Genomic DNA, 25,536 nt, shown 5'->3' with positions numbered 1-25,536 from the left:
GTGGTAGACAGCAGACAGTTGCAGCTGTCGAGCCTTTTTACACATCTCATTTAATGACTGCAAAGAAGTATTCATTTAATAAACTGAAAATAGTCCACAGTACAAATACAAGGTCAGTGAAGTACGTTGTCTACTCACATGATAGAATTGGATAGGAAATGCTGAAATGTATAGTCTGTCTCCAAACTGAAAAGTGAGCAGCACTCACATTCGGGAAAGTTGCCTTTCCTGGAGGAATGTTATAGTTGCCATGCAGGATCAATAATAATAATAATCAATTTCCCTCTAGCATTGTGAAACAATGTGCAGAGAGGAAAGTAGATTTTGTACATATGCATTATTAATAATTCATATCAGTATTCCATGTAGCATTAACACACTCTGTGGAAATTAGACACCCCCCAGGCCTGTCTGTACACTGCTTTGCCATCGATGCATAATGCAAACTTTTGAAGGATCATTGTAACTTTGTGGAACACCCTGCAGTGCTTTTTGTGATGCAGTACAGCACAAAGAATGGGGTACTGCCTACTCACTCTTCTTTTTGCAGGCCTATGAAGGAGAAGAGTACATGATCACAACCCAGTGACCTACTTTCCCTCCTGCTTCTAACCTGCACCTCTACCTTTCCACCTTGTTACACCCGCAGAACACAATTATCCCTTAATACAATTTTACTGAAGGCAGATGTGATACAAACATTTACTATTTGTTCTTACTCACATTATTTAACAATATAAATTAATTTTATACCATTAAAACAATATTTCTAATAATCTGCATTTTTTCCATCTCCTGCAATATGGAAACTATTAGTCCTACAGGAAAATCAGTAGGACCTTTTTGTAGGGAATTTAATGTAGTTTAATTTCGTATTGGGAAACATTTTTGCTAGAAGTCACAATTTTTGAGACAGTCAAGAAAAACACAAAAAAGTGACCTTCCAATGCCTTCCATCTCCACACTCACACACCACCTATCAGGATTTTTAGTATGTTATTCATTACACTCCCCCCTACCACTGTACAAAAATTTGCATCTACACATATGTGTCCCATAATTTACTTTGTCAACTAGACTATAATAACTTTTTAGTGCAACTGAGGTTCCAGCAGCTTTTCTCAGTGTAGCAGTTTCCTTTCTAACTTACCAGATTAATTTTAGCCAGCACAAGTGTGATTAACATTAAGCAGTATAGTGACAGTTTACTGTTAATACAGCATACAGATGAAGTTTCTGTGATTTTATCAATGTACACTTCGACTCACTCCACATACTTGAATGTTCTCCTTCTTAATGGGATCTACAGAGCATTAAGAATGTAGGAATACAAAGATTTCCATTGCTTTTGTCATCATTTTCACTTCGTAAAACATGTTAGATTATCCTTGAGAGCTTCCCCATCTCCACCTTTATATGCAGGCACTACCTTACTTCTTTGTAGGTGTTAGGGAATATTCATTCTTCCATAGTTGAATTCTCAAGAAAAGTCAATGATCACATCAACCCTGTTTAATTATTATAGTAAATATATTATCTAGTCACTCCAATTATGCAATATTATTGTTATTAGTGTTTAATTTGCTGGGAACATGAAAAGACATCCAGTCAGACAGGAGGTGATACTTGAGCTTTATTTCCTACAGATTTTTTAGGATTTATGGATTTCTCTGCTACCTCAACATAATGCCGATTAAAAAGATTACTGACTTCATTTGGATCTTTGAATAATTTTCTTTCTGTCTTCAGTAATAAGTTACCACTGTCTGCCCTACTTGTGAGTGATTCAAGGATGTTATACAAAGAAGGGTAATACAAATGGTCACAAGCATGTTTGACACATGGGACAGTGTCATGAAATTGCTGAAAAACCTAAACTGCAGCACTCTTGAAGAATTTTGAAACTTTCAGCACAGGACAGGGGCATGTAGAGGAACTATGGCTCAAGTTTAAAAGAATAGTTGACCATGCACTAGACAGATATGTCCCCAGTAGCAAAGTTGGCAACTTGAGGCAGAGATAACTACACTATATTTATAAGGCAAAGCATAGGGCTATAGATAGAGAAATGCTGAAAGAATTGCATTTGGCTGTCGAGAGAGCAATGTATGAAGCCTTCAATGACTGCTGTAGCACAGTACTGTCAAATGACCTTTCACCAAACCCAAAGAAATTCTGTTCATATGTAAAGGCTGTTAGTTGCACCAAAGTTAGTGTCCAGTCACTCACAAATAAGACAAGAACTGAAATTGAGCACAACAAAGCACAAACTGAAATGCTTAACTCATTTTCAAATGTTCCTTTGCAAATAAAAACCAGGAGAATTGCTCCAGTTTAATATATGTACCACTTAGAAGGCAATGAAATACACTGAGGTGGCAAAAGTCATGGGATATTGATATGCACATATACCAAACACAGTAGTGTCATTTACATAAGGTATAAAAGGGAGAAGCTGTCAGTTTTACTCATGTGACTCATGTGAAAAGGTTTCCAATCTGATTATGGACACTCAGTGGGAATTAACAGACTTAGAATATGAAATGGTAGTTGGTACTAGACACAGGGGACATTCCGTTTTGGAAATCTTTAGGGAATTCAGAGTTCTGAGATCCACAGTGTCAAGAGTGTACTGAGAATACCAAATTTCAGGCATTACTTCTCAAAATGTACAACACAGTGGCCGATAGCCTTCACTTAATGACCAAGAGCAGCAGCATTTGTGTACAGTTGTCAGAGCTAACAGGTAAGCAACATTGCATAAAATAACTGCAGAAATCAATGTGAGACATACACAGATGTATCTGTTTGGACAGTGCAGTGACATGTGGCATTAATGGGCTACGGCAGCAGATGACCAGCACGGATGCCTTTGCTAACAGCATAACATCACCTACAGTATGTTTCACAGGCTTGTGACAATATTGGTTGGACCCTAGTCCACTGGAAAACCATGACCTAGTCAGCTGAGTCCCGATTTCAGTTGGTAAGAGCTGATGGCAGGGTTTGAGTGTAATGCAGACCCCATCTAGCCATGGACCCAAGTTGTCAACATGGCACTATGCAAGCTGGTCATGGCTCCATAATGGTGTGGGGTGTGTTTACATGGAATGAACTGGATCCCAATCATCGATTGGAAACTGTTATGTTCAGCTACTTCGAGACCATTTGCAACCATTCATGGACTTCATGTTCCTGAACTATGGTGTCATGTCACCAGCCCACAATTGTTCATCATTGGTTTGAGGAACATTCTGGTCAATTTAGCAAACATGAAACTTCCTGGCAGATTAAAACTGTGTGACAGACTGAGACTTGAACTCAGGACCTTTGCTTTTTGTAGGCAAGTGCTGTGAAAATGGGTCATGAGTCGTGCTTGGGTAGCTCGGTTGATAGAGTACTTGCCCACATAGGCAAAGATCCTGAGTTCGAATCTTGGTGCGACACACAATTTTAATCTGACAGGAAGTTTCATATCAGCGCACACTCCGCTGCAGAGTGAAAATCTCATTCTGGAATACAGCAAACAATTTAGCCACCTAGATCACCCAACATGAATTCCATTGAACATTTATGGGATTTAATAGAGAGATCAGTTCGTGCGCAACATCCTACACCAGCGACTTTTCCACAGTTATGGCCTATGGATGGCTATAGGGGCAGCATGGCTCAGTAGTGCAGGGGCTTCTAGTGAGTTGCTGAGTCCATGCTATATTTATATGCTGCACTATGGTGGGAAAATTGAGGTCTGACACAAGGTTAGCAGGTATCCCATGAATTTGTCACCTCAAAGTAAGTACTGGCGTCAGTTGTGTTGTGAAACAGCTGAAATCATTAAAATTGAACAAAGCTCCAAGGTACAATGAAATTCCTGTCAGATTACACACTGAATTTGTAGCTGAGTTAGCCTTCTCTTTTAAATACAGTCTACCACAGATCCCTTGAACAAAAATGATGCCCAGTAGTTGGAAGAAAGCACAAGTTATGTCCATTTACAAGAAGGGTAGCAGAAGTGAGCCACAAAACTACCATCCAATGTCCTTGATACACATTTGTCTTAGAATCTTAAAACATATTCTGAGTTCAAGCATAATGTATCTCAAACAGAATGACCTCTTCCATGCAAACCAGCATAGATTATGAAGACGCTGATGATGAAACTCGCATTTGCACATGTGACATACTGAAGGCTTTGGATTAAGGCAGTCAGATAGATGCAATATTGTTTGATTTCTGATAAACATTTGACTTAGTACCATATATATGCTTATTGTCAAAAGTACCATCAATGGGGTATCAAGTGAAATTTGTGACTGGATTGAGGATTTTTTTGTAGGGAGGATGTATCATGTTATTTTGGATGGAGAGTCATTGTCAGATGTAGAAGTGACTCCACTTGTGCCCCAGGGAAGTGTGCTGGGACCCTTCCTATCCATGTTGTATATTAATGACCTTGCAGACAATATTAATAGAAATCTTAGAGTTTTTGTATAATCTATAATGAAATATTGTCTCAAAGAAGCTGCATAAATATTAATTCAGATCTTGTTAAGATTTTAAAGTAGTGCAAACATTGTCAGCTTGCTTTAAATGTTCAGAAATTTAAAATTGTGTACTTAACACATTGAAAACATAATATATTATGAATATAATATCAGTGAGTCATAGCTGGAATCTGTAAACTCACACTAATACCTGGGTGTGGGAGAGTGCTATTTCTCAAGTGGGAGAGACATGCATCAGATAGGACTAACAGGGGATATTGAACATATACAGAGAACAGCAGCATGAATGGTTGCAGTTTTTCTTACGCATGGGAGAATGTAACAGAAATGCTGAAGAAACTGAGTTGGCAGACTCTTGAAGATAGACAACTACATCCAGAAAGCCTACTTATAAAGATTCAGGAACTGGCTTAAATGATGACTAAAGGAACATACTGCAACTTTCTATGTATTGCTCACTTATAGATTCTGAGAATGAGATTAGATTACTTACAGTATGCTTAGATGCACTTAAATGATAGTTTTTCCTGTGCTCCATATGTGAATGGAAAGGGGAGAAACCCTAATAATTGGTATAATGGGACATACCCTCTGCCATGCCCTTCACAGTGGTTTGCAGAGTATAGATGCAGACAAATGTCAACCATCCCACAAAAGCCTACCAACAAAGTTTCAAGAACCAATATTAAGTGAGAAATCAAGGAATATACCACTGCCTGTTACATGTGGCATGACTCCTACAGGGACTGCAATGATAAGATAGGCCTGTAACTGCACACACAGAGGAACTTTAGCAGACATTCTTTTTATACTCCTTACGTACATAAAAAGGCAAGAAACCTTAATACTTGGTGAAATTATATGTACTCTTTGCTATGTGTTACACAGTAGTTTGCAGAGTAAGGATGTAGTCTAGATGTGGATCTAGATCAAAAGGCAGAAAGCTAATAGCACAGTTTCATAACACATAACTATAATAGCAGAGTAGATGCACAGCTTTTGATCTGTTTCACCACCACAGCAAACTACATCTAGGTCTGGGTTCCATCTAATCAGTGATAATGCCTAGTTAGTTAGTTACATGTTGCATTGATCAATAGTGCGGAAAACCGTTATGATGTGGAACGTGTCAAATGCACAAGAAATGCGCACAGGAAACCAGTTTTTTTTTCCTTTTTTTAACACTATAGTGTTATACCTAAATATTTCTATTATCTATCCCATTCCCTTAAATGGCACAAAATGCATACATTATATCTCCAGATTTATTTACTCATATTCAAGAATTCATCTATGGTATAGGAGTTGTCAAGGAGGTATGATTTCAATTTGTTTTTGGAACTATTACTGCTGTCTGTCAGACATTTTATTTCATCTGCTAATTTATCAAAAAGTTTTATAGCAGTTTATTTTACCCCTTTCTGTGCCAAAGATAGGTTATGTAAAGTATAGTGTAGGTCTTTCTTTTTTCTGGTATTGTAATCATGAATATCGCTGTTGATTTTAAACTGGTCCATGTTGTTGAGAAAAAATTTCATTACTGAGTAAATGTACTGTGAAGCAGTTGTAAGAATTCCTAACCTTTTAAACAGATTCCTACAAGATGTGTGACTATGAACCCCACAGATTATTCTAACTACTTTCTTTTGAGCAGTGAATACCTTTTGCCTAAGTGTTGAGTTGCCCCAGAATATTATTCTGTGTGAAATCAGAGAGGGGAACTATGCAAAGTATGTTAGCTTACTAACTTCTACATCCTAAAAATTGGCAATTATTCTGATTGCAAAAGTTGCTGAGCCTAGTCGCTTTAGGAGATCCAAAATATGACTTTACCATTTAAGATTATCGTCTATATGTACACCCAAAAACTTAGTATGCTCTACCGTGGCTACTGACTTCTTATGATGTGTTATGTTTATTGAAGGAATTATACTTTTTTCAGCAGAAAATTGGATGTACTGTGTTTTTTCAAAGTTCAGAGCAAGCCCATTCACTGAAAACCAATTAATAACTTTTCCAAAGATCTTATTTGTATTATTTTCTTTGGACTTTCTTTTACTGCATTAATAATTATGCTTGTATAATCAGCAAACAATGCCAGTTCAGCATCTTGTTTCATGTAAGAAGGGAGGTCATTCACATATATCAAGAACAGGAGGGGAGCCATGATCGAACCTTGTGGAACACATAATGTAATTTCACCCAACTTAGATGAAGTGGCAAACTACTTTGAATCACTTTAAGCATATAAAGAGACTTATTGCTTCCTATTCTGTAGATATGATTTAAACCACTCATATGCTGTTCCATTTGTACCATACATTTGTCATTTCTCTGACATGTCATGGTTCACTCAATCAAATTCTTTGGATATGTCACAGAATATTCCTACTGGTGTCATTTTGCTATTTAAAGGCTCTATTATGTGGACAGTGAAATTGTATATTGCTGTCTCAGTGGAACAGCATTTCTGAAACCCAAACTATGATTTACTAAGTATCCCATTACTGTTGAGATGGCTAAACACTCTTGAGTACATTACTTTCTCAAAGATTTTTGAAAATGCTGTAAGAAAGGATATTGGCCAGTAATTGTTGACATCTATGGTTTCCCCCATTTTGTAGAGAGGCCTGACAATGGCATATTTTAACCTGTCTAGAAAAATACCCTGAGTCAATGATGCACTACATATGTTACTCAAAACATCAGCTGTAATTGCTCCACATTGTTTTAATAACTTGTTAGAGATGTCATCTACTCCAACAGAACATTTATTTTTCAAAGTTTTAATAATTTTCCTTATTTCACAAGAAGTTGTTAGATGAAACTTAATCTGACTAAAATTTTTCAAAACTGATTCTTCCGTGTACTGCCTGGCTTTTTCTTTTGAATTATTCTCTCCAATTTTTACTCTTACACTTAAGAAGTGATTGTTAAATACATTGGCTACCTGTGTACTGTTGGTTAAGATGGTCTCATTCTCTTTAACACCTACCCCAATGGTTAGTTTTCCTGTCTCCCTTCTAACAACATTCCATATTGATTTGATTTTATTGCTGGAGTTGTTAATTTCATCTCTAACATACATATTTTTTGATTTCCTTACAACTTTTCTCAGTATGTTACAATAATTCTTATAGTGCAAAACTACTTCTGAATCTTTACTAGTTCTTGCTGTCTCATACAGTTTTCTTTTTCTTTCTGAAGACACTTTAATACCTGTAGTAGTCACATGTGGCTGGCTTGCTAGGTGAGTGCCTGCAAAATGAGGACACCATGCATAAGAGAGGCCAGTTCACCATAGATGAATGTATTTGGTATGCACTGGACCAGTGGATTAAAATTCAAACATTGGCAAAATTGACCATAACTGACATCCAGCAGGCACTTGTCCTGCAGTAAATAGATTTATGAACACCATGTAGAATGTCTCGGTCCATAGTATGGGAAAACACTACTGTGTAACAGGATCACACTGTGCAATAATGTTGTCTGTGCCAGTCACGGGGGTACATCACAGACAGTAAGTCCCACCCCTATACAGTTTTCTAGTGTATCTCATATCCACATCACAATGCCACATATCACAATTTCACCATGGTGTACTTAGTGCTAACATTACTACCCTGTATTGCATAATGTCATGAATCACTGTATTTCTCTAATTATGAATATCAGGACATACATCTTGATGTATCCTAAGTCGAATGTTTAGCTAGTGATGTTATTAGGCACATAAATTATATTTCTCAATAAAATCAAAATCTTTAAAAATCTAGTAAATGTTCAACATTAAGGATGTTGCTGAAATCTTCATATGATCCATGTGTTACGATTTTATTCACATATTTTATGCAAATGAAACAATAACCTTTTAATACTGTATAGTACTTGTGATATAATTTTGCATAAGAACAGCTTTTCTAACATGTGATGATACCATATAAAGTCTGAGAAGAAACTGTCACTATAATTAAATATTGACTGGTTATGTTCTAGGAGTGCTAAGAAATTGCTATTTGAGTAAGTGACACTTCCAAAGTGCTTACCCTAATCCACCATTGTATTTAAAACCTGAAATACATAAATTTTCAAATAAATTTTAGTTGCAGTTATTAAGTAATTCTCAGAGTATACATTTGTATTTTTCTGTTTTTATATAGTGGGTGAATGGCAACAAGGTGATGGAACATGATATTGGCCATCTACCATTCCAATCTGAAGTCACATCTGACATTATCTATGGAGGAAACAATCTAGTTACAGTTGCAGTGAGCAATTTGCTTAATAATGTAACTATTCCACAAGGCTCATTTACAACACTGGAGACGTAAGTACACAAGCCTGTAAAAATAAATAGAACATTGTTGTTGTTGTTGTTGTTGTTGTTGTTGTTGTTGCAGTCTTCAGTCCTCAGACTGGTTGTGATGCAGCTCTCCATGCTACTCTATCCTATGCAAGCTTCTTCATCTCCCAGTATCTACTGCAACCTACATCCTTCTGAATCTGCTTAGTGTATTCATCTCTTGGTCTCCCTCTACAATTTTTTCCCTCCGTGCTGCCCTCCAATACTAAATTGGTGATCCCTTGATGCCTCAGAACACGTCCTACCAACTGATCCCTTCTTCTAGTCAAGTTATGCCATAAACTCCTCTTCTTCCCAATTCTATGCAATACCTCCTCATTAGTTATGTGATATATTCATGTAATCTTCAGCATTCTTCTGTAGCACCACATTTCGAAAGCTTTTATTCTTTTCTTGTTCAAACTATTTATCATCCATGTTTCACTTCTATACATGGCTACTCTCTGTATAAATACTTTCAGAAACGACTTCATCACACTTATATCTATACTCGATGTTAACAAAGTTCTCTTCTTCAGAGACGCATACCTCACCATTGACAGTCTACATTTTATATCCTCTCTACTTCGACCATCAACAGATATTTTGCTCCCCAAATAGCAAAACTCCTTTACTCCTTTAAGTGTCCCATTTCCTAATCTAATTCCCTCAGCATCACCTGACTTAATTCAACTACATTCCATTATCCTCGTTTTCCAAGTCCTTTGCTGTCTCTGACAGAATTACAATGTCATTGGTGAACCTCAAAGTTTTTATTTCTTCTCCGTGGATTTTAATACCTACTCCGAATTTTTCTTTTGTTTCCTTTACTGCTTGGTCAATATACAGATTGAATAACATTGGGGAGAGGCTACAACCCTCTCTCACTCCATTCCCAACCACTGCTTCCCTTTCATGTCGCTCAACTGTTATAACTGCCAACTGGTTCCTGTACAAATTGTAAATAGCCTTTTGCTCCCTGTATTTTACCCCTTTCCTACCCTTAAGAATTTGAAAGAGAGTATTCCAGTCAACATTGTCAAAGGCTTTCTCTAAGTCTACAAATGCTAGAAACATAGGTTTGCCTTTCTTTAATCTTCCTTCTAAGATAAGTTGTAGGGTCCGTATTGCCTCACATGTTCCAATATTTCTACGGGATCCAAACTGATTTTCCCCGAGGTCAGCTTCTACCAGTTTTTCCATTCGTCTGTAAAGAATTCGTGTTAGTATTTTGCAGCTGTGGCTTATTAAACTGATAGTTCAGTAATTTTCACATTTGTCAACACTTGCTTTCTTTGGGATTGGAATTATTATATTCTTCTTGAAGTCTGAGGGTATTTTGCCTGTCTCAAACATCTTGCTCACCAGATGGCAGAGTTTCATCAGGACTGGCTCTCCTCATTACCAAGAGAAAATAGAACATTATCTTCACTCAAAACTCACATTTAATTTATATTTAAATGGCAACTACACACATTAAATGATTCCTTGTGTTCTGTGTATTTCATCACAAATATGAATTTTCAAGAATTTTCTACATCTACACACATACTTCACAAGCCACTGCATGATGCATGGCAAATGGTATCCCATACCACTACTATTAATTTCCTTTCCTGCACCACTTGAAGATAGATTGATGGAAAAATGACTGTTTATACGTCTCCATATGAGTCCTCACTTCTTGAATCTTATCATAATTTGTCCTTACACAGACTTTATGTTGACAGCAGTAAGATTGTTCTTCAGTCAACTTCAAGTGCTAGTTCTCCAAATTTTCTCAGTTGTGTTCCCTCCAGTGATTTCAATTTGAGTTCTTGAAGCATTTCCATAACATGTGCACGTTGTTTGAACCTACTGGTAACAATTCTGAAAGTATAAAGCTTAGCTCTGAGCAAATAGGCTACATTATCACAGACACTTATCTGTTATGAGCTATTTCATTATGTAATTGTTCATCTGTTAAAATCTTAAATCTCCAGAATCTACAGAATCTGAATTTGCAATAACAATTAACAATGCTTGGTGTCAAATAGAATGTGGAATAGTAGATGGACAGAGGGGTGGGAGGAAATGAACACAGAAAGTGGAAACGAGGAGATGGACAGAGACAAGAGGAAGAAGGAGATTAGGTTGTATATCCAGTTCCTATTCATATTACAAATGTGTGTCTTCTCTTTTCTTTATTTTAGATTTAACCATGCTAAGCCGTAGCAACACATGGCCATGAATAGCTAGTTAGTGTATGAAAAAATGAAGACAATTTATGTACAAAAATAAAATTACAGTTTAGGATTCTTTATTCTGGTACAACAGTCTCAAGCAAGTTTCCAGCAGCCATTGGGGAAGAAACTTGGAACCACCTGAAATCCATTTTTGTATCTGACTTAGTATCTGCTCCTCTAACAGTTTTACTGGTTTCTGTATCTGCTGATGCTCTTCGGTTCATTGATAATAGCTGCTAAAGAATATCTAAAATATTTATGTTTTCTTCCTTCTATTATTATTTTGTGTATTTCTTCAATTAAAATTCATTACAACCTTCCATGAGTACAGGTTCATCTATGGCTGACACTACAGTGAAAGCCCTTCAGTAGTCAGATGAAGGCCTGATGATAAAGCAGTGCTTCAAAATGTCTATTGACAAATAAAATAATGCTTGATAGGTTCACGGGAATTACGCTGGATAATATTGTAGAAACCACACAATATTTCAGTGAGACAACTGCCCGCCATCTTCAGGTGCTACCGTCGCCTCGCAAAGAAGCTCGCCAATTTATATGCTGGCTTTCTACAACAGCGCAGGCACCAGCGGGGCATAACGTCATCGAAGACCAATCGTAGACAGCGTCGAATACAAGAACCCTCTGCTGGAGAATGGGTCGCGGTCTGCGAAAGCACGCTGCAGTGCGGGAAAATGCGGCCGGGAGCGACGGACTCCGTTCGCGCGCGCGAGGTGTTGGCGTGCGATTTAAGCATCTGCGCTGAGACTTCCCATCTGCGTTAATTCAGTGTGGTTGCCACTCTGCAGCTGACGATTCCTTAGTGCCGCCAAGGCTGGCTCCCAGGCTTTGCTCAGGTGAAACCCCATGTCTCTGTTTATTAGGTCACTGTTTATACGTATCTCGACCGCCTCTTTGATGATGGAGTCCCAGTATGTGGAAGCATGCAAGAGGATCTTGGTTTCTTTATAATTCATGCTGTGTCCCGTGTCAAGGCAGTGTTCAGCAACCGCAGCTTTCTCTGGCTGACCCAACCTTGTGTGACGTTTATGTTCATCGCATTTGCCTTTGATCGTACGACATGTCTGGCCAATATAATACTTCCCGCATTGGCACGGGATTTTATATATTCCTGGTCTTCTCAGGCCGAGGTTGTCTTTAACAGAATACAGCATTGATTGCACTTGTGCTGGAGGCCGGAAAACCCATTTAATCCGGTACGTCTTGAAAATTCTGCCCATCTTAAAAGACACGCCACCGACATACGGTAGAAAAACCAACCTCGTGGTGATCTCTGCCTCTTCAGGCTCTTCTTGAGGTTTGGAGCGTGCTGGTTGAAATGCATTCCGGATTTGCTTTCGGAGTACCCGTTCTGGGCAAACACAGGGCGGAGATGGCTAAGCTCTGCCGATAAGCTGTCCTGATGTGAGATAGTTCTAGCCCTATGCACTAGCGTCCGTAATACACCGCTGTGCTGTGAGGGATGATGACAGCTCGTAGCTTGTAAATACAAGTCTGTGTGCGTAGGCTTCCGGAACACACTGTGACCCAGGAAGGCGTCTCCTCTTCTAGGAACCAAAACATCCAGAAACGGGAGCTCACCATCTTTCTCTACCTCCATGGTGAAGCAGATGCTTGGATGGAGGGAGTTCAGATGTTGCAGGAAAGAAGGAAGCGTTGCTGTCCCATGCAGCCATACCACAAACGTATCATCTACATATCTCCAAAAACATTTGGGTTTCAAAACTGCCGTCTGAAGTGCTTTATCCTCGAAATCTTCCATAAAAAGATTAGCTACTATGGGAGACAGAGGGCTACCCATAGCAACACCGTCAGTCTGCTCAAAATACTGGTCATTAAATAAAGTCGAGGTAACCACGTGTTTGAAAAGGTGTAAGACGTCTTCTTCCAGCTTAGCTCCTATGAGTTGTAATGAGTCCATCAGAGGCACCCGTGTGAACAAAGAAACCACATCGAAACTCACTAGTAAGTCAGTAGATTCAAGGCGCAGGTTCTTCAGTCGCCATATAAAATCTTCTGAGTTTCGAATATAGTGTTCACATTTCCCCATCATGGGACTCAGAAGATAAGCCAGATGTTTAGCTAGGTGGTATGTTGGGGCACCTATATTACTGACGATAGGGTGAAGCGGAACATTCTCCTTATGTATCTTTGGCAGGCCATAAAGTCGTGGTGGAACTGGTGCTCATTCTCTTAAACTCTTCTTCAGATGGTCAGGAAGTTTGCTGGATTTGAGGAGAGCAGATGTCTTTTGTTGTACGGCATCCGTCGGATCTTTCTGGAGACGACGATATGCTGTATCCTGTAGTATGTCCATCATCTTACCAAAATAAGATGTAGCAGGCAGAAGAACAGTGGCGTTACCCTTGTCAGCAGGTAAAATTACTATATCATTGTCTTCTTTTAAAGAACGGAGCGCTCTTCTTTCTTCAATGGTGACGTTCTGCTTGGGTGCAGGCATCTTGGTTATTGATCTGCAAGCCTCTCGCCTTATTTCTTCAGCAGCATCATTCAGAAGTTTTAAAACACCCTTTCGCAGACCACGACCCATTCTCCAGCAGAGGGCTCTTGTATTTGACGCTGTCTACGATTGGTCTTCGATGATGTTATGCCCCGCTGGCGCCTGCGCTGTTGTAGAAAGCCCGCATATAAATTGGCGAGCTTCTTTGCAAGGCGACAGTAGCACCTGAAGATGGCAGGCAATTGTCTTGCTGAAATATTGTGCGGTTTCTACAATATTATCCGGCGTAATTCCCGTGAACCTATCAAGCAAATGCAGCGCCGGGAAAGCCTCAAACAGCACAAATAAAATAATAGCTGAAAAACCAAATATATGTCTGTAGAATATTTTTAAATTACTTAATGATGCAGGATATTTCCACCAGAGAGGGACAGGACAACAAAAATCCAAAATGACCGAAAATATTATTACCTAACATATGACAAGAGATTGGTATTGAATGCTTCCATCATGTACAGTAATTCATGGTCCACATCTGCTTAGGATGCTTTCCTATAGGCTACTCCACATTTTTTGGTCACATTGTTCCAGTGCTACATCAATCTGATATGCAGTTTCTTTAGGGTCAGATGTGGTAATATCCTCTACAAAGCACATCTCTTAATATACATCCCACATATTCTTTATTAGAACACAATTTCAGAGAATGTGCAGGCCATCGGGTTTAAGCAAAATCTTCACACTCCAGTATCTCAGAAACTCAGTCTCTTCTGCTGGCAGGAACATCATTATCTATGGAGGCAATGTCAGAACTCACTACACCATGGGAAAGTCAAAGACATTCACCCACTGTATAAGAGCAATACCATTCTGCTGTATCCACCTCTGCTGTAAAGCTGTACTGCACTTTGTGGTGGTTTGCACAATATGGATGTAGATGTAGACATACACCAATGTTACTGCATTGATTACACTACATGCATCCAAATGAAGTTGCTTGCTCTGTTGCACAGGAAGCCTTTTAGCCCAAAAGGTCTGGCCATTGACAGAGGGCGGGATTACTGGTAGTTGGAAGCTCCAACTTTAGGCATTTAATAGGGCCCATTATGGATATGGCTGCGAAGGAGAGGATGGAATCCAACGTGTTCTCTGTGTGCATACCAGGAGGAGTCATTCCAGATGCGGAATGGATGATTCCAGATGCCGTGAAGAGCACAGGGTATAGCCAACTGTAAGTGGTGTCTCATGTTGGTACTAATGATGTGTTTCATGTTGTATCACAACAAATTCTCTTCGGTTTTGGGCTGCTAACTGAAGCAGTAAAGACTGCCAATCTTGATTTCAAGATGAAGGCAGAACTCAGCATCTGTAGCGTCATTAACTGAACTGACTGTGGTCCTTCAGTACAGAGTTGAGTGGAATATCTGAATCAGAGACTCAAATGGTTTTGCAACTGTGTAGATGGCAGATTCCTTGACACATACCATAGTGTGATGGGTTTTCATATTCCACTTAATAAACCAGGGATCCACTACATGCAGGCAGTGGCTCCACAGGTAGCAGGGGCTGTGTGTGTGTGTGTGTGTGTGTGTGTGTGTGTGTGTGTGTGTGTGTGCATGGGTGCGTGTGTGTGTGTGGAGGGGGGGGGGGAGGGGAAGGTTAGATTAGAGGATCTTGGGAAAGTGAAGAAAGGGCTTCACTTTCAGAGGGTGCAGGACGATCACAGGATGAGGGTAGACATAGCAACAATCAGTATTACATTTGTAAACTGTCGTAGCTCTCTTGTATAAGAACCAGAGCTCAAAGTGCTAATAGAAAGCACTGAATCTCACGTTTTATGGGTATGGAAAGCTGGCTAAAGCTTGAAACCACTTCAGCCAAAATTTTTACAAAGGGTCTAACTGCATTCAGAAAGGATTAAATACAGTTGGTGGTGGAGTGTTTACTGCTGTTAAAAGTAGGTTATCTTGTATTGAAATTTGAAGTAGGTGGTTCCTGTGGGTTGTTATGGGTAGAGGTTATACTTGATAACCAGAATAAACTAATAATTGGTTCCTTTTTTGACCCCCTGACACAGATGACACAGTTGCTGAGCAGTTAAAAAAAAAAAAAAAAAAAAAAAAAAAAAAAACGAACAAACTTGAGTCTCGTTTCCAATAGGTACCCAATTCCTACAATTGTAGTTGACAGTGACTTCAATTAACCCTTGATATCTTAAAGTCAGTGGTAGGTAAAAAAATCATCTTTTGCGAAAACATACTCCACCTCTTAGCAACAAATAAGCCTGACCAAATAGGGAGCATTATGACAGGTATTGGGTACAAGATTGTTGTAGCTAAACTGAATACCATAACAACCAAACCCACCAAAATAAGCACAAAATACATCTATTAAGAAAGCAGATAAAAAAAAATTCTTGCTACCTCTCTAAGAGACAGTCTACACTTCTACCAAAGCACAGACCAGATGTGGTTCAAATTCAGAGAAATAGTATTGGTGGCAATTGAGAGGGTCTGTACCAAATACAGTAATAATAGATGGTACTGATCCCCCATGGCACACAAAACAGGTCAGAATACTGTTTCAAAAGCAACAAAAAAAAAAGCTTGCCAAATTTAAAACACAAAATCCTCAAGATTGGTGAAGTTTTACTGAAGCTTGAAATTTTGCAGAAACTTCATTGCAAGATGCTGCTAATAGTTTCCACAATGAAACTCTGTCTTGAAATCTGCGGGAAAACCCAGAGAGATTTCGGTTGTATGAAAAGTACACCAGTGGCAAGATTCAATTAATACCTTCACTGTGTGATAGCATTGGTGACATTATTGATGAGAGTTCCACTAAAGTAGAGTTATTAAACATGGTTTTCCAAAATTCCTTCACTGAAGAAGATGAAATAAATATTCCAGAGTTAGAATCAAGAATAACTGCCCATATGAGTAAATTAAGAAGTACTTATCCTTGGTGTAGGGAAACAGCTTAAAACATGTCAGAAGACAAGGTATCCAGTCCAGATTATATACCAGTCTAGTTTCTTTCAGAGTATGCTGATACAATAGCTTCTTACTTATCAATCACATACAACCACTCATTGGTAGAAAGAGCCAAATCCAAAGAATGGAAAGTTGTACAAGTCACACCAACACCCAAGAAAGGAAATAGGAGTAATCTGCAGATCCCTATCACTAACATCGATTTCCAGTAGTATTTTGAAACATATACTGTGTTCGCACATCATGAATTTACCTTGAAGAAAATTATTTACTGACAAATAGGTAACATGGCTTCATAAAATATCATTCTTGAAACAAACCTAGCTCTTTATTCTCACAAAGCAGTGAGTACTGTCAACAGAGAATGTCAAATTGAGTCCATACTTTCAGATTTCCAGAACACTTTTGACAGCATTCATCACAAGTGACTTCTAATCAAAGTGCATGCCTATGGTGTATCATCTGAGTTGTGTGACTGGATTCAAGGTTTCCTGTCAGAAAGGTTAAAGTTGATAATAGCTGACTGAAAATCATTGAGTAAAACATAAGTAATATCTGGCATCCTCAAGGAAGTGTTGTAGGCCCTCTGCTATACCTGATATACATAAATGATTTAGGAGAAAATCTGAACAGGCCTCTTAGATTGTTTGCAGATGACACTATCATTTACTGTCTCATAAAATCATCAGATGATCAAAATAAATTGAAAATTATTTAGAGAAGACATCTGTGTGGTGCAAAAAGTGGCAATTGAGTCTAAATAATGAAAAGTGTAAAGTCGTCCACATGAGTAGTAAAAGGAACCACTACATTTTGGTTAGATGATAAATCCCATAAAAGGCTGTAAACTCAACTAAATACTTAGGGATTACAATTACAAATAACTTAAGTTGGAGCAATCACATAGATAATACTGTAGGGAAAGCAAATCAAAGACTTTGATTTTTTGGCAGAACACTTAGAAAATGTTAGAGACTGCATACACTGTGCTTGTCCACCTTCTTCTAGAATATTGCTGTGCAGTGAGGGAGCCACATCAGATAACATTGATGTAGGATACTGATAAAATTCAAAGAATGGCAGCTTGTTTTGTATCATTGGAAAATAAGGGAGAAAGTGCCATGGATATGACACATGAACTGAGATGGCAATCATTAAAACAAGGGTGTTTTTTACTTATCATGAAATTTCAATCACAGACTTTCTCCTTGGAGTGTGAAAATATTTTATTGGAGCCCAATTACATAGGGAGAAATGATCATCATAACAAAATAAGAGAAATCAGAGCTTGCACAGAAAGATTTAAAAGTTTTTTCTTCCAGCGTGCATTGTGAGAGTGGAACAGTAGAGGTGTAGGTAGCTAGAAGGTAGTTAGACAAACTGTCTGCCAGGCACTTAATTATGTATTGCAGAGTAGTCATGTAGCTGCAGAAAGCAAGAAACCAAATTCTGTGATTCTCAAATTCTGATATGTTTTGCATGCCGTTATTTGTTCCTTTTTCTCAATACATCAGTGGCTGTCATTAATGTTCTTTACATTGAGGAAGAGTTCCCAAATGTTCTCTTCAGAAGAACTTGTGTTGGTGGTGAGAATCCAAATAGGATGTGTGATGATTCACCTACTAGTCTCAAACACATTATGTCATGCAATATCTTCCACAACTAAGTTTCCTAGAGTTTGGCTCCTACTATTTATCACTGTGCTCGCGAATGAGGAACATCCTATCCCCAATCCTTCTCACCCTTCCCAAAGTGGTATTCTGCCACCCACCTAATCTACAAGATGGTCTAATTAATCCTTATTCCATATCAACCTCCAACTCTTTGCCACATGCGTAATACTCCTGTGAAAGGTTTGATAACTGCCTGTGTGTCCACCCAGCGTATCCTACTCTAGACCTGTCACAGGCATATCCACCACACCAGAGGCAGGATCATCTTTGGAAGTGCTCGTGTCAAATGCAAGCTTTGCTTCAACTTGTAACAGCATTTTATGTGTGCATGACCAACAACCAACACCCCACTCACAGTAACAATGATAACCAAATTGTGGCAAAAAGTTGAGTTGACCAATTGGTGGTGAATACAGTACTGTGCTCAACTTCAGTGGTTGTTCAACAGCCTGTAGCCCTCTATGTAATTCTCTGAATATCTGGAAATCATCCCTGCAACACTTTCTTCAACTCTATAATCCTCCCGGCCTCAATCTCCACTTGCCTTTGTCCCACATCCATATCCAACTCTGTACTCATGAACCTTATTTCACTCATTCTGCTGTTACACCCTCCTTCCTGCAGCCTCACTCTTTCTCTGTTATGACTTCCCGTCCCAGTCCACTCCCCCATGTCATTATGTGCTGCATTCAACTTCCCTTACTTGCACCAGAGCAATATCACCAGAGTTACATTCCTGTTCCACATGCTTGATGCCTCGCTTTCCCAGCTGTCAGCCATCCTTCCCTTCAACCTTCACTTCTGAATACAACTGAAAATTCAGCAGTGTTTTAAGGTTTTAAGAATAATGTTTCAAACTAACATGTGATCTGATGTACTGCAAATACTGTAAGTCCTCTTTCATGTTATAAGCTACAGAAAATAATTTTGAATGAGTGACTTAATGAATAAAACGTCATTAACTTCTCTGCTTTTGTATCTTACAATCAGTAAATATTTGATGCTCCATTCATTACTCAGGTTCCTTAAAGAGTGTGAGACCACTGCTTCATATATTTGAGTCTAATAATTGTTTTAGACCTGTGTTCATTACCAGTATTATCATGATCATCATTATCTTCATTATAGTCAAGGAGAGGACTAATATTTGTAAGTTATATTTATGTGTGTTTGATAAGTTACTACATGTTTTTAAATTGATTTTTTAAAATATTACTTGATTAATTGTCTCACTAGAATAAGTGCTTTTGTGTAAATTTACTTCTGATTTCATCTTGAACTTCTTGACAAAAACTGTTGTGACTTACATGTCATTTTACATCTTTTGCATCAAAAGATAAATCCCGAGAGGAAAATATATAGAACTTCAAAGAGAAAGACTTACATTGAGGTGACAAGAGTCATTGGATAGGAATATGAATTTTTACAGGTTGTCAAAGTATCATGTACACAAGGTATAAAATGGCAGTGCATTGGCGAAGCTGTCATTTGTACTTCAGTGATTCATGTGAAAAGATGTCCAATGTGATTGTGGCCACACAATGGGAATTAACAGACTATGAAAGTGAAATGGTGGTTGGAGCTAGATGCATGGAACATTACATTTGGAAATTGTTATGGAATTTAATATTCTGAGATCCACAGTGTGAAGAGTTTGCAAGAATACAGCTTTCAGGCATTACCTCTCACCATGGAGAATGCAGTGGCCAATGACCATCACTTAACAACTGAGAGCAGCACCATCTGCATAAAATTGTCAGTGCTAACAGTAAAGCAATATTGCATAAAATAACCATAGAAATCACTGTGAGATGTATGATGAACATCTCTGTTAGGACACTGCAGTGAAATATAGCATTACTGTGCTATTGCAGCAGATAACTGATGTGAGTGCCTTTGCTAACAGAATGACATCACCTGCAGCACCTCTCCTGGGCTTGTGACCATACTGGTTGGACCACAGATGACTGGAAACTTGTGGTCTGGTCAGATGAGTCCCAATTTCAGTTGATAAGGGCTGATAGTGGGGTTCAAGTGTGGTGCAGCCCCATGAAGCCATGAACCCAGAGTGTCAACAAGACAATGTGCAAGCTGGTGTTGGTTGCATAATGATGTGGACTCTGTTTACATGGAATGGACTGCGTCCTCTAGTCGAACTGAACCAATGATTGACTGGAACTGGTTATGTTTGATTACCTGCAGACAATTTTCAGCTATTCATAGACTTTATGTTCCAAAACAACAATGTAATTTTTATGGATGACAATGCACCATGTTACCAGGTCACAGTTATTCATAATTAGTTTGATAAACATTCTAGATGGTTCTAGCAAATGATCTGATCACACAGATGACCTGACATGAATTCCATTGAACAATTCTGGGAGATAATCAAGATGTCAATTTCTGCATAAAATCCTGCACTGGTAACACTTCCACAATTGTGGATTGCTACAGAGGCAGCATGGATCAGTATTTCTGCAGGGCACTTCCAATGACTTTTCCAAGCCCCTGCCAGTTGCTGCACTATGGCAGTCATAAGCAGGTCCGACACAATATTAGGAGACTGACTTCTGTCACCTCAGTGTACATTCAGGAGGTAAAATTCCTGTGCTGCTGACAGGCATACTTAAAAGCAAAAACAATATTCCTTGCTTTAGGAATTTTTAGGTCCATCCTCAGGAAGGATAGAAGGATGGAATGGGGAAAGCTGTAAAGGAGGGGCAGATCACTTAGACCCTGGGATGAGAGGGACTCACCTGAGATGATGACTAGGGGAAACTGTGCGCTCCCCTTGTCCTCTCATAAGGTGAATCCAGGGATCTGAGTAACATGTCCCAATATTTTATTGAGTTATTTATTTTATTGGTTCAACCATTATTTCATCTGTTTGCAAGTTTTCCCATTTTATACACAAATGCCAGATTGATATGAATGCACAATAATAATGTGACTGAAACACCCCAAGTATATTTGTTTAAAGAGGTAAAATAAATATGTTTTATGAACTGTTTTTGTTGTACAGTACAAATGGCACCAAGACATACCAGAGCTATACATTTGATTTCTTTAATTATGCGGGCATTGATCGGCCTGTTTATCTCTACACCACACCAGGGGTCTGCATTGATGATATCAGCATTACAACTGACTACTTACCTGATGGGACAGGTAAAATATGAATCAGAGACCACATAGACACTGTAATTCAAGTGGTGTAAATTGATAGTTTCTAACATATACATTATTAAATTGCTATAGGCCACATCATTTTTCTGCAATAACTGGTGAAACTGCAGGATTTTTTTCAGAATTACATGAAAATAACCTTTAGAAATTATTATTTATGTATGAAACTAGTACATTGTATTCAACAACCTTGGAACATGCAACAAGTTTCGTTCATTTTGAAGGCAATGTGCCGGTATAAAAGGTTATTTTTAGGTAACTTACTATAAAGATATTTCAAAAAGTTTCAAAAGCAAGAAAGACAGTTTATCTTCTTTACTTGTTAAATGACTACCTGAACTATACTGATTCATATCTCTACATATAAAAGGAAATGTCCTGACTGACTGACTCATTATTGCCTAGCCAAACCACTAAGGATAGAAACTAAAAATTTGGAGAGGGCTGATCTTATACTGTTGGCATCATTTAAGACGGAATTTATTGAAAGTGGTGAAATAGTGAATAAAGAATTTCTGAAAATATGTCACTATTAAGGCTATTTTGGAGCTAGAGCTGAAAATTAATATTTGGTTCCTCAGTCATATGTAAAAAATAAGTGTTTCAGCATTTATGGAAATTTAATACCGATGGGGTGAAGTAGTGGATGAAAGTTTTTATTAAATGCTGTATATTCAATCCGGCAGATGCAAAGGAATTGCAGATGTTGGCTGTCCAAAAGAACAGACACCACATCTATACAATTAAGGCAATGACAGCTGATGATTTCTTCAGTGCAGATGCATACCAGGCTCAAAATCTTATAGAATTTGGTGAAATGAAAAAAATAATAAAGATAATGGACAAGGGGCACTACATTCATAGTATGTGGATAGAATGAGAATTTGGCTGTGACGGGAGGTACATTAGTGTAATTCATGCAGTTAGGATGGCTGCTGGATCAGGACTGTGCAGTGGCCAGTGCCTCTGCCAAGTAAACAGGAGACATGGGTTTTATTCCAAGTCCAGCACAAATTTTCACCCTTTCCCATTGATTTAAATCACTGCACACTAAAAGCCATTGTCTGTAATTCTTTTGAGTCTTAATTCATGGTGATTGCTGGCTCAAAATAGTGTCTGTTCTTTTGGACATATCCATGGCAAATGTGATTCTGAATTAGCTTGGCAGTACATTTTTGGTGTATAAAGGCGTTGGCAAGATGAGTATGTGAATAATCTTGCTTCCCATCATATATGTAGCCTCCACAAGGGCCAGGGTGTTGTTGGGAAAGGGGAGGTGATAACAGATGTCAAAAGGGAACCCCTGTTGATGGTCAGTTGATTTGATTTGATTTATTGGTCCATTTTCATCTACAGCTGCACAATGTACAAGAGATATTTAGATTTTTTTTGGTTAATATTAACAGTTTTACATATAATATACCTTTGTACATAATAACACACATTAATATATCAATTAATGATGGATACTTAAATAAATGTTGTTATGCTATATACAGAGAGATAAAATACAAATGTTCTTCTGAATGGGACTACATTGGGTAAACACACAAAAATTTAGTTTTGTAGGTATTCATTTACTGTGTAAAAGCAGTGATCAACCAAGTAAGACTTCAGTTTAGATTTGAAGTGACCAATGTTTTGTATGTGTTTAATGGTATCTTGTAAGGTACTGTATAGTTTGACACTGGGATGGATAAGGCTGTTTTGAAATAACTTTTGTGTTGGCACTTTGAACATGTACATCCAATTTTTGTCTTGTATCATAGTTGTGCATTGTGTGATTTTGAGTGATGAGTGGTCTTTTTGTATGTAAGTTTTATTTTAAATACATTATATTTTCAAGTATATATATATGTATATGCAAGGAAGTGGCAGGATCATCCTTTTTTGAAACAATGGTCTACATGATTTGCGATTATCTACCCCTTCCATTATTCTTATAATATATATATTTTTTTTAATTTTGAATGTTTTGATGGCATCTTCAGAATTACCCCAGAACATAATCCCATACCGGAAGTGAGAGTGTACAACTGCATAATATACACACTGAAGGGTGTTGTAGCTGGTACAATTTTTTAATGTACGCAGCACAAAACAAGAAGTACTTAATTTTTTGTCATTTGCTCAATATGTGCTTTCCATTTCAAGTTGTCTTGTAGGTGAAGTCCAAGATATTTGGTACAGGCTGTTTTGGCAATCGTCTGTCCGCATAGCTCTAGATTGGGTGATATCACATTTTTTGTTTGTGCTGTGTGTATATACATAGCTACAGTTTTTTCAGTGTTTATTATTAAGTCATTGTCATCAGAGTAACATGTTAGCCTGTGAGTGGCTTCTTTTACATTTTTTACAAGAGTTTCTTCTGAGTTTCCTGTAATTAGAACACTCGTATCATCAGCAAATTGAAATATTTTACTGCTGTCGTTGCTTATGTTTAGGTCATTTGCATAGAGAAAGAACAGAACAGGACCCATTACTGATCCTTGTGGTACTCCATATTTAACAGTCAGTAGCTTGGAATTAATTTCCTAATGGCATTGTCCCTTTCTTGATTTATTTCCACATATTGTTCCCTGTTCTTAAGATAAGAGTTGAGCCAGTTGTTAGCTGTTCCCCTAATGCCAAGATTTTCTACTTATAATATGTAAGTATATATGCACTATGTAAATGGGAAAGGTTGAAAAATTCTTGACATATTTACTTCAGATTTTTACATGCTACTCTAATTAACTTACAGATGGGCATATGCTCCATATTTGTAATACATAAATTATATATACAGGGTGTTACAAAAAGGTACGACCAAACTTTCAGGAAACATTCCTCACACACAAAGAAAGAAAATATGTTATGTGGACATGTGTCTAGAAATGCTTACTTTCCATGTTAGGGCTCATTTTATTACTTCTCTTCAAATCACATTTATCATGGAATGGAAACACACAGCAACAGAATGTACCAGCGTGACTTCAAAAACTTTGTTACAGGAAATGTTCAAAATGTCCTCCATTAGTGAGGATACATGCATCCACCCACCGTCGCATGGAATCCCTGATGCGCTGATGCAGCCCTGGAGAATGGTGTACTGTATCACAGCCATCCGCAATACGAGCACAAAGAGCCTCTACATTTGGTACCGGAGTTGCGTAGACAATGCACCCATAAATGAAAGTCAAGAGGGTTGAGGTCAAGAGAGCGTGGAGGTCATGGAATTGGTCCGCCTCTACCAATCCATCAGTCACTGAATCTGTTGTTGAGAAGCATATGAACACTTCGACTGAAATGTGAAGGAGCTCCATCGTGCATGAACCACATGTTGTGTCGTACTTGCAAAGGCACATGTTCTAGCAGCACAGGTAGGGTATCCCATATGAAATCATGATAATGTGCTCCATTGAACGTAGGTGGAAGAACATGGGGCCCAATCAAGACATCACCAACAATCCCTGCCCAAACTGTAGAGCAATGAGTCGCATGTCAACACAAGCACCAAAGTCAACATTACCTTCCTTCAATTGGGCCAACTGGTGGTGAATCGAGGAAGTACAGTACATACTGACGAAACTAAAATGAGCTCTAACATGGAAATTAAGCGTTTCCGGACGCATGTCCACATAACATCTTTTCTTTATTTGTGTGTGAGGAATGTTTCCTAAAAGTTTGGCCGTACCTTTTTGTAACACCATATATATATATATATATATATATATATATATTAAAAATAAAGATTCCAAGACTTACCAAGCGGGAAAGCGCCGGCAGACAGGCACATGAACAAAACACACAAACACACACACAGAATTTGATGACATCTTCATGATCTGGACTCACAGTGAAGAACAACTCCAGAATTTCCTCTCCAACCTCAACTCCTTTGGTTCCATCAGATTCACCTGGTCCTACTCCAAATCCCATGCCACTTTCCTAGATGTTGACCTCCATCTGTCCAATGGCCAGCTGCACACATCCGTCCACATCAAACCCACCAACAAGCAACAGTACCTCCATTATGACAGCTGCCACCCATTCCATATCAAACGGTCCCTTCCCTACAGCCTAGGCCTTCGTGGCAAACGAATCTGCTCCAGTCCTGAATCCCTCGACCATTACACCAACAACCT

The 25,536-nt window shown here is 38.4% G+C and overlaps 1 protein-coding gene across 1 annotated transcript in view; it reads left to right on the top strand.

The window, feature by feature from the left end:
• Positions 1-25,536, top strand: part of LOC126272404 (beta-glucuronidase-like) — a 126,706-nt gene that overhangs the window by 39,234 nt on the left and 61,936 nt on the right. Inside the window, exons 4-5 of the mRNA XM_049975236.1 lie at positions 8,669-8,835; positions 21,246-21,391. Of these exons, the coding sequence (XP_049831193.1) occupies positions 8,669-8,835; positions 21,246-21,391 (313 nt within the window). The remainder of the gene's footprint in view (positions 1-8,668; positions 8,836-21,245; positions 21,392-25,536) is intronic.

This window comes from Schistocerca gregaria, chromosome 1 (genome assembly GCF_023897955.1).
Source record: "Schistocerca gregaria isolate iqSchGreg1 chromosome 1, iqSchGreg1.2, whole genome shotgun sequence".
NCBI lineage: Eukaryota > Metazoa > Arthropoda > Insecta > Orthoptera > Acrididae > Schistocerca > Schistocerca gregaria.
This window is presented reverse-complemented; position numbering and strand designations above follow the sequence as displayed.